The sequence below is a fragment of the Bos mutus genome, chromosome 28 (assembly GCF_027580195.1).
Source record: "Bos mutus isolate GX-2022 chromosome 28, NWIPB_WYAK_1.1, whole genome shotgun sequence".
NCBI lineage: Eukaryota > Metazoa > Chordata > Mammalia > Artiodactyla > Bovidae > Bos > Bos mutus.
In genome coordinates, this window is record NC_091644.1 from 7,450,507 (window position 1) to 7,463,362 (window position 12,856).

Genomic DNA, 12,856 nt, shown 5'->3' on the forward strand with positions numbered 1-12,856 from the left:
GGAAATGGCAGCCCATTCCGGTGTTCTTGCCTGGAGAATCCCAGGGACAGAGGAGCCTGATGGGCTGCTGTCCATGGGGTCGCACAGAGTCAGACATGACTGAAGTGATTTAGCATGCATGCATGCTTTGGAGAAGGAAATGGCAGCCCACTCCAGTGTTCTTGCCTGGAGAATCCCAGGGACAGAGGAGCTTGGTGGGCTGCCGTCTATGGGGTCGCACAGAGTCGGGCACAACTGAAGCGCCTCAGCAGCAGCAGCTGATGAAGGTGCAACGGTCTTCTTTCACAAAGCTAACGTTTAGTGGATATGTGGCTCTTGGGCATAATTAATGCCAGGGGAACAGTTGGGATTCCCCTACAGGGAACTTTTGAAATGAGAACATGTGGCATCTCTCTGACACCAGAAAACCACCACAAGGAGCCTGGAAGGACACTGAATAGCAGGCAGACAAGAACACATCTAACAAAATACATAGTGAGATACGACAGAGATAGACAGTGATTCACAGTTTTTAAAGGTTATGCTCCATTTTTCCTGTTATAAAATACTGGTTATATTCCCCATGTTGTGCAACCTATCTTTACAGCTTGCCGCTGCTGCTAAGTCACTTCAGTTATGTCCGACTCTTTGTGACCCCATGGACTGTAGCCCATCAGGCTCCTCTGTCCATGGGATTCTCCAGGCAAGAATACTGGAGTGGGTTGCCATGCCCTCCTGCAGAGGATCTTCCCGACCCAGGGATCGAACCCACGTTTCTCATGTCTCCTGCATTGGCAGGCGGGGTCTTTACCACTGGCTCAGCCAGGGAAGCCCCATCTTTACAGCTTATTTTATACCCAATAGTTTATACTTCTTTTTCTCCAATCACAGTAGTGTCTTCCTTTCTTCCTCTCCCTCCTGGTAGCCACTAGCTTTTCTCTATGTCTGTGAGTCTATTTCTTTCTGTTGTTGTTATATTCACGAGTTCATTTTCGTTTTTAGATTCTGCATGTAAGTGATACCATACAGGATTTGTCTTTCTCTGTATGACTTTCTTCACTTAGTGTGATGCCTTCCAAGTTCGTCCCTGCTGATGTATATGCCAAATGTTCATTCTTTTTTATGGCTGAGAAGGATTCTGTTGTGCAGATGTACCACATCTCCTTTATCCACGGATCTGTTGATACATACTTAGATTGCTCCCGTATCTTGGCAATTGTAAATGATAGTGCTATGAACATTGGGTTGCATCTATCTTTTCAAATTATCGCTTTGTTTTTTGATATATACTCAGCAGTGGAATTTCTGGGTTAAAAGGTAGTTCTATTTTCAGAGTTCTGGGAAACCTCCATACTGTTTTCCACAGTGGTTACACCAATTTACTTTTCTGCTAACAGTCTACAAGGGTCTGCTTGTCTCTAAACCTTGTCAACATTAGTTATTTGTGTTCACTCTGATGATAGCCATTCCGACAGGTGTGAGGTGATAGTTTATTGCGGATTTGATTTATTTCCATGCTGATTAGCGATGGTGAGCCTCTTCTCATGTGCCTGTGGATGCCATTTAATCAGCTTTTAAACTAAATCAGCGAGAATTGAAAAAAAAAATGGTAACTAAGGAAGTGTCAAATCCAGCACATGCTTGGTAGGAAGACTGTACATTGATGAGGTGTTTGGGGGAAAGCTGTTTGCAAATATGTGTCAAGAGCCTACAAATTTTACCTATCTTTAAATCCAGCTATTCCCTTTTAGGAATGTACTGCAAACTGTTGTCTAATCATGAACAGACGGAAAGGCTTAGACATCAGTGTTATTGTCACCGTGCTGCTTACAGCAGTGAATAGTTAGAAATGACTTACATGCCTACATGTAGGGGATTAGTTTAATGAAGGATCAGCATGGTTCTACAGGCACTACACACCATTAAAAATGAAGATGTAGGGGATTTTTAACAACATAGGAAGTAGTCATGGTACTTTTTTGTGACATAAAAAAGTCATGAACTAATTTATGAGGCAATGGATTGAGAGAAGATATTAGCTATTTTTAAAGGCAACACGGGATCTATTTTTAGAATATACTCTCTCAAAGCAACAAGAAAAAGATAGGCAAAGACAATTAAGCAAAGGTTTTGAGTGGTCATTTTTCAGAAGAGGAAATCCAAAGACTGAGTCATATAAAGAGACGCTCAGACTCATTGGTGAGAGAGATGCAGATTAAAATGAGGGAGTGCTTTACTTCAGTCTGATCGGCAAATATTAGGAAGCAGGGTGATATCAAGCAGGGGTGTGGAGGAGATGGCAGAGGACCCTTTGGAGGTGGGGGAGTGTGGCTCAGCACCAGCTTTCTGGAGGCATCTTAGTCGACTGTACTTGGTTGAATCAAGAGACATCATACATTCTTGACTCAGCACTCCTGCCTAGGTGTTTGTACCCAGAGCCAGTCACATGCGGCCCCGTGAGGGGAGCCTGGTGGGAATGTCCAGGACAGGATGGAGGGCAGTGCAGGAAGTCTCAGGCAATCGAACCATCCACTGTGGAGTGAACAAATCAAACAGGCACATGATGCCCAGTTAACATGGAGCAACAGAGGAAACGAGGTTGACAAACACAGAGCCACATGCTTGGGTCTGAAGTCATAATGTTGAGTAAGAAAGTAAGTTGAGAAAAGATGCAAAAAGTCATTTGGGGAAATTAAAATGATGCCTTCAGAAATCATGCCATGTTTTATAAGGACCCATGCTATCAAGCAGGTGGGCTGGGTGGGGTGGGGTAGATGGGAATGGGGGATGAAGAGTCTAGGGAAAAGTGAACAAACAATCAACACCAGAGAGGAACCTGGTCCTGGTCAGGAAGGAGATGGTGCTGAGACTGAGAAATGTGAGGCAACTGCCACCTGCCCTGAGGTGCTGAGTGCTTGCTAACTCAGTCCTGCCCATCTGTTTGCGACCCCATGGACTAGAGCCGCCATGTTCCTCTGTCCATGGGATTTCCCAGGTGAGATTACTGGAGTGGGTTGCCATTTCCTCCTCCAGGGGATCTTCCTGACCCAGTGACTGAACCCTCATCTCCCGTGTCTCCTGCTTGGCAGGTGGGTTCTGTACCACTTAGCCACCTGGGAAGCTCTGCAGCTGACAGTCAAGCCCCACATGGAAATAAATAAACCCCAGTGAGGTCCTGGCCAACCAACCAATGAAAGCAAAAGTACAAACAAAAAGTGTGTTTCAGTGATATTATTAAACAGTATATTTGTAAGAAAAGCTTGACTATTGATGGTCAGCTTTTTGGATGTAGGCCTGCTTGATATTCTTCCTGATATTGTTTTCCTTCCCAATTTTTGATGCTGAATGTACATGACTTTTGTATACGAAAATGACTTCTGCAAACGAAGTGTGAGAGTATGTTTGATAGAAGAGCAGGGGCTCAAGGAGTTTTGTACCTAAAAGGTGAGAACATTTCAAAACAGGCTGGCTTATTTGGCCATGTGATCTTTAGTTAGCGGGAATTCTAGCCTGCAAGGATTCTGTGTTCAGGCTCAGAATAAAGCACGATGTACCTCCTCAGCTTCTTAGCCCAGAGCAAAACACTGTGGACCCACCTCTGTGTCCATCTGTCTGGTTGCCACCCCTTGACTCGTGGCTGTCAGTCGGGGGCTGGGGTCCAGGATGGGCACCTCTGTGCCCCTCATGGTGGCATCGTGGTTAGGGATGGCTTCTTGCAGGGAACCCTGACACTCTGGTCTCTGCTCGGAGTGTCCTACAAACAAACAACAAACAAACTTCTGTTGTGCTGTGAGCCTGTCCTGACTCAGCAACAGAGTACGGCAATTGAAAAGTCACAGGCACAGATAGCAGTACTTTCTCAAGGCTGCCTGTGTGGTAAATAAGCCTTTGGCTAGTTTTATGGGCTTCCCATGGAGAAGGAATGGCAACCCACTTCAGTATTCTTGCCTAGAGAATCCCATGGATGGAGGAGCCTGGTGGGCTACAGTCCACGGGGTTGCAAAGAGTCGGACACGACTGAGCGACTTCACTCACTTGCTCACTCATGGGCTTCCCAGGTGGCCCTAGTGGTAAAGAATCTGCCTACCAATGCAGGAGACACAAGAGACACGGGTTCAATTCCTTGGTGGGGAAGATCCCTTGGAGGAGGACATGGCAACTCATGCCAGTATTCTTGCCTGGAAAATCCCATGGACAGAAGAGCCTGGAGGGCTACAGTCCATGGGCATGCAGAGAGTCAAACACGACTGAGCGACTGAGCACGCACACATGGCATATATTCCTGTCCTCAGGCCTGCTGACCCCGGCCTCCCAGCTTGTAAACATCGGTTTTGGTTCTTTTAAGTTGACTAGGGGATTTCAAGAGTCATTTTGAGGGCAAAGTTCTCTAAAAATATTGAGTATGGAGCTAATAACGCTGAGAATGAAGAACTTGCAGCCTTTTGGTCTCATGTGATGGAGTTAAAATAGAAGATATGGAATTGCATGCCTCTACAAATATTGAGAGACATTTACATGTTTTTCCTATTTACTCAGCATTCTTAAAGAGGAGTAGCGTCAGATAATAAAAAAGCCAGGTTTGGTATTAAAGGTTCACATTTCAGCTGGACGTCTCGTTGCCTGGGTGCCTTTTGGATCATCAGTTTCCTTACTTAAATAGAGAAGATAAGAGTACCCATGTCTCTTGTGAGGGAGTCTGTAAAGAGCCCAGGATGGTGCCTGGCAAATGTTAGATTGTCAATATGAGTCACATTTAAGTTGGAATCTCTTTCTTCAGAAGTGTTCCTTATTTCAGTCAGTTTCAGATTCTTAGAGGAACTGGGCTAAATGAGGATGATATTTCGTTCCACAATCAGCTTCATCAGAAAGTGTTGTGATGGGACTATTCAGTTTTCTTTTTTGTTCTGAATTCAGATTTGCTTTGCTGAGGCATGGAGGCGAAAGATGTCTCAGAGGCTGAAGACAGAGCTGAGGACCCAGGTTCCGAAAACAAAGCCCAGCCTGATGCTGCGCAACCTGATTTCCCACCAGGAGGGCAGACCCCCGGCCCCACTGCCCTCTGGGAGATGCTGGAAAGGAAGTTTCTGGAATACCAGCAGTTGGCTTCCAGGAGCCCGGCTGAACAACAGAAGAGCCTGTTGAATCTTCTCCCACTGTTCCTAAAGGTTGGTATTCTCATTTTTGAAACTGTAAAAAGATGATACAGCACTCTGGGGACCCTTCTGGGATGATTGGAAGCTGGAGTCGGTGGTTTTAATATCATCACGAGTGGTCTCTGATTGGTTGCTTAGAGGTGAGTGTTGTGCTATTTAATAAAGATAGCAACAAGGCTTATCTCCAGGGTGAGGATGGACTTGGAAAGGATGGACAGTTGGCTCTTGAGTATTATTGTCTCTTTAAATAAAAAAGGACATTGTTCAACAATGATATTGTTCAATCCCAGCTTAGGGGCCAGAGGAGAAACCTGCTCCTTTGGAAGCTAGGAAAGGAATCTGTGTCCTAACATGTGAGTGGCGGCGTGGCTGGTGACTCCAACACCAGGGCCTGGGAGAGTCAGAACATAAGTTGCATCAATAACGCAGACTGAGATGTGATCAGTGGGGAGCAGCAGAGCAGTATTCCCTTCCTTGGCCGTAGACACACAAGAGAAGCCCAGCCTGCCCACTGGGCTGGCACTCTGGCTGGTGGCAGCTGAGAACAGTTTGGGTACAAGGAATTTCCTTTATTGTCTTGGAATGAAGTTCCTGCCAGTGAGGTCTGCCTTGGAGTTGAGTGTGTTAAAGTCTAATTGTAGAGTTAGAAAAGCATCTTTTTTTATGAAGACTTAGTTTTTGCTTGACCATTGATTTTGGATATTATTGCAAAATCCATACACTTACATTCAAAGTATGGAGAATATGAGATACTTTCACATTTGAAAATAAACTTGGATATCCAGGTGGAGGCTTTGGCAGATTTTTATTGGGAAATCCCTTTGCTAATGTGTTTCATCTAACCTATTAACCAGAAATACTTAATGATTTACAAAGATGACTCAGAATTTTCTTGGGATCATATTTATAGGATGCACTGAATACTTAGGCATGCCTTTCTGTAAAAAATTGCCAAGGAACTTATTGTCTATGAATTCATAATTTTCTTCATGTGTTGGACTAGTATGCTCCCTATATCCCATTTCGCAGCCTGGATAACTGGCACATAGGGAACATACTGGAAAAGAGCAACTAGACCAAGAGGGCCACTTAGGTTTCTCACTCCCAGCCCTTCCTGCTTCGATGACCCCAACTTCTGGGAGGCCGTTTACCCAGTTCTCAGATCACCTTTGCCTTATAAGAGGAATGTGAGAATTGCTGCCTCTCGCCCACCAAGTCCCTGGGAAAGTGTCTGGGTTCAGCCATAGCGCTGTATCTTTCCCACCCCTCTGAGCAGCCCTAGCCCTGATGAAAGGACTCTGCACCTGAGAGCTGGGGCTTGACACCTCTTTGCCTCTCTCCAGATTGTTGATTTGAGAATTCATTCTTTTGTTGTACAAATATTTGGGCTTCCCTAGTAGCCCACGGAGAAGGCAATGGCGCCCCACTCCAGTACTGTTGCCTGGAAAATCCCAAGGATGGAGGAGCCTGGAAGGCTGCAGTCCATGGGGTCATTAAGAGTCGGACACGACTGAGCGACTTCACTTTCATGCATTGGAGAAGGAAATGGCAACCCACTCCAGTGTTCTTGCCTGGAGAATCCCAGGGACAGGGGAGCCTGGTGGGCTGCCGTCTATGGGGTCACACAGAGTTGGACACGACTGAAGCGACTTAGCAGCAGCAGCAGCAGCAGTAGCCCAGATGGTAAAGAATCTGCCTGCAATTCGAGACCCAGGTTTGATCCCTGAGTTGGGAAGACCCCCTGGAGAAGGGAATGACTATCCACTCTAATATTCTTGCTTGGAGAATTCCATGGACAGAGTAGCTATTTATTGAGCTCCTGTAGTCTCTTTTGGGCCTGGTGCTATGAAAGTAAGGAAGACCGATAGAGGTTTTACCTGCAACTGTCGAGAACAGAGGATACTGAGTAGGACCTAAAATGTGTTTGTTTGGCTTCTAGGAATTAAAAATGAATTCAGTTCAGTTGCTCAGTCATGTCCAACTCTTTGCAACCCCATGGACTGCAGCACGCCAGGCCTCCCTGTCCATCACCAACTCCCGGAGTTTACCCAAACTCATGTCCATTGAGTTGGTGATGCCATCCAGCCATTTCATCCTCTGTCGTCCCCTTCTCCTCCCGCCTTCAATCTTTCCCAGCATCGGGGTCTTTTCCAATGAGTCAGTTCTTCACTTCAGGTGGCCAAAGTCTTGTAGTTTCAGCTTCAGCTTCAGTCCTTCCAATGAATATTCAGGACTGATTTCCTTTAGGATTGACTGGTTTTATCTCCTTGCAGTCCAAGGGACTCTCAAAATTGAATTCATTCAAAAATGAATTGGTGCCATTTCTTCAAAGTGGAAAGTTTTCATCTGAGACAGGTTTCAAATTCCTCTTGAAAATATTTGTAGCTCCAATAGTGATAATTGGATGGAGATGGTCAGGGGCACCTCTTTAAACAGAAGATGGTCTTGGTCTCTTAGTTCACCCTAGTCCCTCACTCTCTAATACACCCAAGCCACATCACTGATCTATGTTATCTGACCCTATATACACATTGACCTCACGGATAGCAAGTGGTTCCTATTATAACCTAACATCAATATTGGTTCATGTTTCCCAAACCCTTTCCTAATTACAGGAAGAACTATGGCCCTATTGTTGAATACATGGGATTTTGAGTCAAACAGTAGGGCTCCAAACCCAGCTCCATTGCTTATTAGCTGAGCGTCCTTGAGCAAGCTACTACATTTTACTGGGCCTCCGTTTCCTCATCTGTAAAGTGGAATCAATGCCACTTTGCTGGGATACTGTGAGGGTGAGGTCAGATGAGGATTGTAAAGTCCACAGCACATGGAGAGTAGACATGGTGCCCATTCCCTTCCCGCCAGTCTCCCGGAAACTGACTGCACATGCGCAGCTTGAAATCCCGTTAGTTACCACGATCTCCAAAAGCACTGACAGCATCTGCTGTGTCGGATCTCTGGAGCGCACCTCTGATGAGCCCTGTAGAGGCAGACTATCATCAGCTTTCTCTTTCTTTTTTTTTTTTTTATCATTTACTTAAAATCTATATTCTTTTAAGGCCCATATGTTTACAAACCTGTTGTTCCTATTAAGCTCTGACCAATAAAATCCTGCCACAACAATAGCTCTCAAGCTTCTTAATTAAGAATTGGTAGCAGAAAGGAACATGGGGAAGGTGGGAAGCTGGTTTTTGTGTGTGTGTGTGGGGGAGGGGTTGTAGTGCAGATAACATCTGAGCTGTAGATGAAGCCCGAGGATGGCCACTGGATTACAATGTAAGAAATCAAGCTTGTAAAAACTCTCTTCCAAATTGTATATCCATAAAACAGAGTTCTTTGAGTTTGTTTGCAAAGAAGCCTTTTAGGAGTATCAGGACTTAAAAAGCCATCTCCCATGGCAAGTGGCCAGTCAAGACTTTCCTATGTCTCCTTGAGTTCAGAAAGACTGCCACTCCTTGCACCTGTGTGTTTAGGGAGTCGACCCCAGAACCTTGCAGACAAGGAGGTGGTTTAATTGGATCACGCAGGAAGCAGCACAGAGCCAATGACTCCCCAGGGTGCACGGTGGTGCTGGCAGGAAGGATTCAATGGACCAAGAGCCTTGGGCTTTGGTCTTCCTGAAACCTTCCTATCATAAGCTCTTAGAGCAAGAAAAGGCCTTCCTCTCACAAGTACGGGCAGGTCCTGTTGGCCTTCAGTTGACTGCTTTAGGGAAAAGGGAACCACCTGCATCCTCTCTCTGCATATAGATATTGGGTAATAATAGACGGAGAAACTAGAGTTACAGGTGTAGTTGTTGAAGATTGTCCTTAGAATATGTACTTTGAGAGAAAGGAGACAGCTAGACGATGGGGAATCCTTGGCAATTAGTGTAAAATTCCTCCCTGTCTGGGACAGACAATCTCATGGGTGGGATGACATGGGGAAAAAGGCAGCTCTGTGCATTTGGTAGATTAGGGATACTGATAATAGGTTCACACTGCTCCTTTCAAGAGATGACATCTGTGTCCCCTCCCCTGGAACCTGGATGGGTTTGTGATGGCTTGACTAATTGAATAGGGCAAAAATGACATTTCCTGGCTCAGGTCTCAAGAGAATTGTAGCTTCTCCCTGTCACTTGGAATACTTGCTCTTAGACTCCTGCTGCCATGTTGTGAGGAAGCCCAGGCAGCCCTGAGTAAAAGCCCGTGTGGAGAGAACCAAAGCTCCTGGCATTGCAGCTGCCCTGCTACTGACAGCCAGCACAATTTGCCAGCCACGTGAGTGTGCTATCTTGGATCTCTTAGCCCTTGTTCGCCACCCCAGCTGAGTGAAGCAGAGAAAAGCTGTTCCTGCTGAGCTCTGCCTGAATTGCAGGTCCATGAGAAAAATAAACGATTGCTGTTATTTTAAGCCACTCAATTTGGGCTTGTTTGTTATACAGCAATAGATAATCAGAACAGTGGGTAACACAAGCAGGAATCCATTTATTTCCTAGTGCTGGGGGATTAGAATTAAAACTAAGTCAGTTGTATTTGTGTCTGTGTGTGTGTGTGTGTGTCTGTGTGTGAAAAGGTACTCTTAGGCTAACTGCCCAGCCAGTGGTACAGAGTTTATACTGTTGGATGTGGTCAATTATTCTTATATAAACCCAGCATGGACTCAACTGACTATGGAAGAGAGAGAAGTGACATTAAATGTAATAACAAGGATGACCAAGAGTTATTTCCAAGTGTGACATCCAGAGGGGATGGTGAGGATAAATACTCCTTCTTGTTCATCTCTGGCTCTAATCCACTTCAGAGTGGGGCCTGCAATATGGTTTATTCCCTTCTCAGGGGAACAATATTTTTGTTATGTTAATAAACTTTTGATGCATCACTTTTTTCTGCTTACAAAGGAGAGAATTAGCAGGGGAAACTCATGGAAAGTATCTGAAATATTTTGAGTTTACTTAAAGGCCAAGTCATCAAACTCTGCAGCAATGAAGAAATAGCAATGCGGCAGTCACACTTGAAAACTAACCAGGTTCTCTGTCTTTCAAAGCCGAGGTTTTCTCTCATTTCCTCTAGAGCGTCTGTCATTCCTTATGCTCTGGAGACCAGAGCATCATTTTCTTGTTCTTTTTTCCACTTGAGGGGACAGCCACAGGACGTGATGGTGCAGCTTAGAGAATGTAAGTAAATAAAAATTTTTTAAAATATTGAGCAATATTCTCCCAGCATGCAAATCCCAATTTGGGGGAAAAATTAGTTCCTTTTGAAAGCCGCCTTAACTCTTTGGGGTCTCCATGGTACCATTCAGTAAATGATTGCCTCTGTGCATCAGATAGCACCCCAGCGGCCTGAAAGAGTTCATGGGCCTCCAGAAGTAGCCATCATGGTCCCCGGAAGGAGTGTGAGCCTTGGGAGAATCTGGCTGAGTGTACAATCACTGCTCAAGTCACAGTGGCCCAATTAGCTTTATTGTGGAGTGCCTCCTGGAGTCCCACTGCTCAAAGACAGTCTCGATGCCTCTGAGTCAACTGCCTGCAAATCAGCCTTTCGGGGGTTTGCCAGCGCTGGGAGGAGGCACAGACATTTGTTAGGAAGATATCATAGAGTTCTTAGTCCTGGGGAAGGAAATAATGTTACCACTGAAATTCCCAGCCAGGAGGACTGACTTTTCTCTGCAGAGGTTAACTTTTCCAGGTGATAGCTGGTTTCCAGGTGGTAGCCATAGATTTCTTAGACACGCACGTGCTATCTAGGTATGCGTGAGATAATTCAACTCTTTACTCTGCTGCTTAACTGGTTATCTCAGGTTACCGTCTGGTTCTGCCTCAGTTTCTGTAAAGTGGGAATAATAATAATACCAATCCCAAAGGTATGTTACGTGGATTAGTGAAAGCAATGCATGTCAGTGCTTGGCACAGCATTCGGCACAAAACCAGCAACACATTTGGCCATTATTCTGCAAAATGTGAGTCCCATTGTCATATGTTCATTTATCAAATATTTGTTGGAGGCCTACTATGTAAAATAGTATGTAGTTTTAGCAAAGTTCTGATATACTGTTTATTTACTTTATTTTATTTACAAAGGAAAGGTGTGACTATGTCCATTTATAGGGCTGAAATTTTTTTAACTAATTCAGATACAAAGTTTTGTTCAAATCAAAATAAATAGCCAGGTGCTCACCACCCATATGGGCTTCCCAGGTGGTGCTAGTGGTAAAGAATCTGCTTGTCAAGGCAGGAAGTAAGATGCAGGGTTGATCCCTGGGTCAGGAAAATCTCCTGGAGGAGGGCATGGCAACCCACTTCAGTATTCTTGCCTGGAGAATCCCATGGACAGAGGAGCCTGAAGGGCTATAGTCCACAGGGTCACAAAGAGTCAGACATGACGGAAGCAACTTAGCATGCACGCATGCACCACCCATATAAAAGAAATAAAGCATTTCAGATAAACTAAAGCCACGTTTATATAAATTCAAGAACTTATTCCCCTTCCGCTCCCTCCCAATGGTAACTCCCAACCTGCTGAATTAACATGCCCTGTGCGAAATAATATACAAAGAGACAGCAAGTTGTAAAACTATATTATGGTATCATTCTAAGATACCTATAAAACTGTATGTAAATTATACAATAATATGGGTGTATTTTTATAACCATAAGTAATAATATCATGTAATTTATGTATAGTCTGACAAGTTTTTGTAGACTCAAACTGTAATATACTTTCACAATTTGCTTTTTCCACAACATTCTATTTCTGGGATTTATCTGTATTGATACAGCTCTATTTCTTTTTTCTTTTTCAGTTCTATGTGCTATCCTTATATAAATTTGTCACAAATCATTCATTATCCTATTGATGAACGTTAAATTTTTCCCAATCAAAAATAACATTGCATAAATATTTCTTGTCCATGTCACCTGTGCACACACGCCAGCGTGTTTAGGGATACACTTAGAGACTTCTCTCTAGCACTGGAATTGCTGGGTGGTTGGACATGTGCCCCCTTAGCTTTATTTAATCATGTTAAATGCCTCTTCAAAGAGGTTCTTTCAAGTAACTCTCCAGCATAGGGTATGGGGGTTCATGGTTCCTCACTTTCCCTACATTTGGTATTGTCAGATTTTTCCTTTCCGCTAACCAGAAAAGCATAAAATATCTTCTTGCAGTTATAGTTTGCGTTTCCCTGATTATTAGTAATTTTCTGTTTATCTTTCAGTAAGTTGTGTGTTACTTCATTTGCCTGTTTTTAAAAAATCAGCCTTTTAAAAAATTAATTTATAGGGGTCTAAATACCAGCCTTCTGTCAGTTACATGCATTACAAATACTGTCTCCCGACCTGTAGTCTGCATCCTCGTTTTGTATATAGTGTCTTTTCACATCAAGAAGAGTTTTAAAGGTTTTGACTTTTAAACAAACATAGTATATGTTGCAAGGAAACACGCTGAGAATGATTTCCCTTTGGAAATGTTATGTCTTTCTCACCCTTTCTAGAAGGAGGATCTCAGCTTAAAAAAAAATTGGTCAGGCCTTTGGGAAGGAGTGGGAGCAGTGGAAGCAAATTGCATTTCAGTGGCCACTCACTGCCAGGAATGGGCACAGCAGCTTACCTCCCTGGTGGGAACCCGGGGTCAGGAGTTGCCAGGAACTCAAGTTCGGGGCCAAGGATAGTCGTTCTGCTCTGTACTCAGCCCGGGACGACACGGGAGAACAAAGGGAAAGGACTCACATGCAAAGCAGACCTA

At 44.3% G+C, this 12,856-nt stretch overlaps 1 protein-coding gene across 2 annotated transcripts in view; it reads left to right on the forward strand.

The window, feature by feature from the left end:
- WDFY4 (WDFY family member 4) overlaps positions 1-12,856 on the forward strand; it is a 250,053-nt gene that overhangs the window by 17,482 nt on the left and 219,715 nt on the right. For both annotated transcript variants that reach the window (XM_070364483.1, XM_005900617.2), the window contains exon 2: positions 4,894-5,144. In XM_070364483.1, coding sequence (XP_070220584.1) covers positions 4,911-5,144 — 234 coding nt within the window. In that variant the 5' untranslated portion in view covers positions 4,894-4,910. The remainder of the gene's footprint in view (positions 1-4,893; positions 5,145-12,856) is intronic.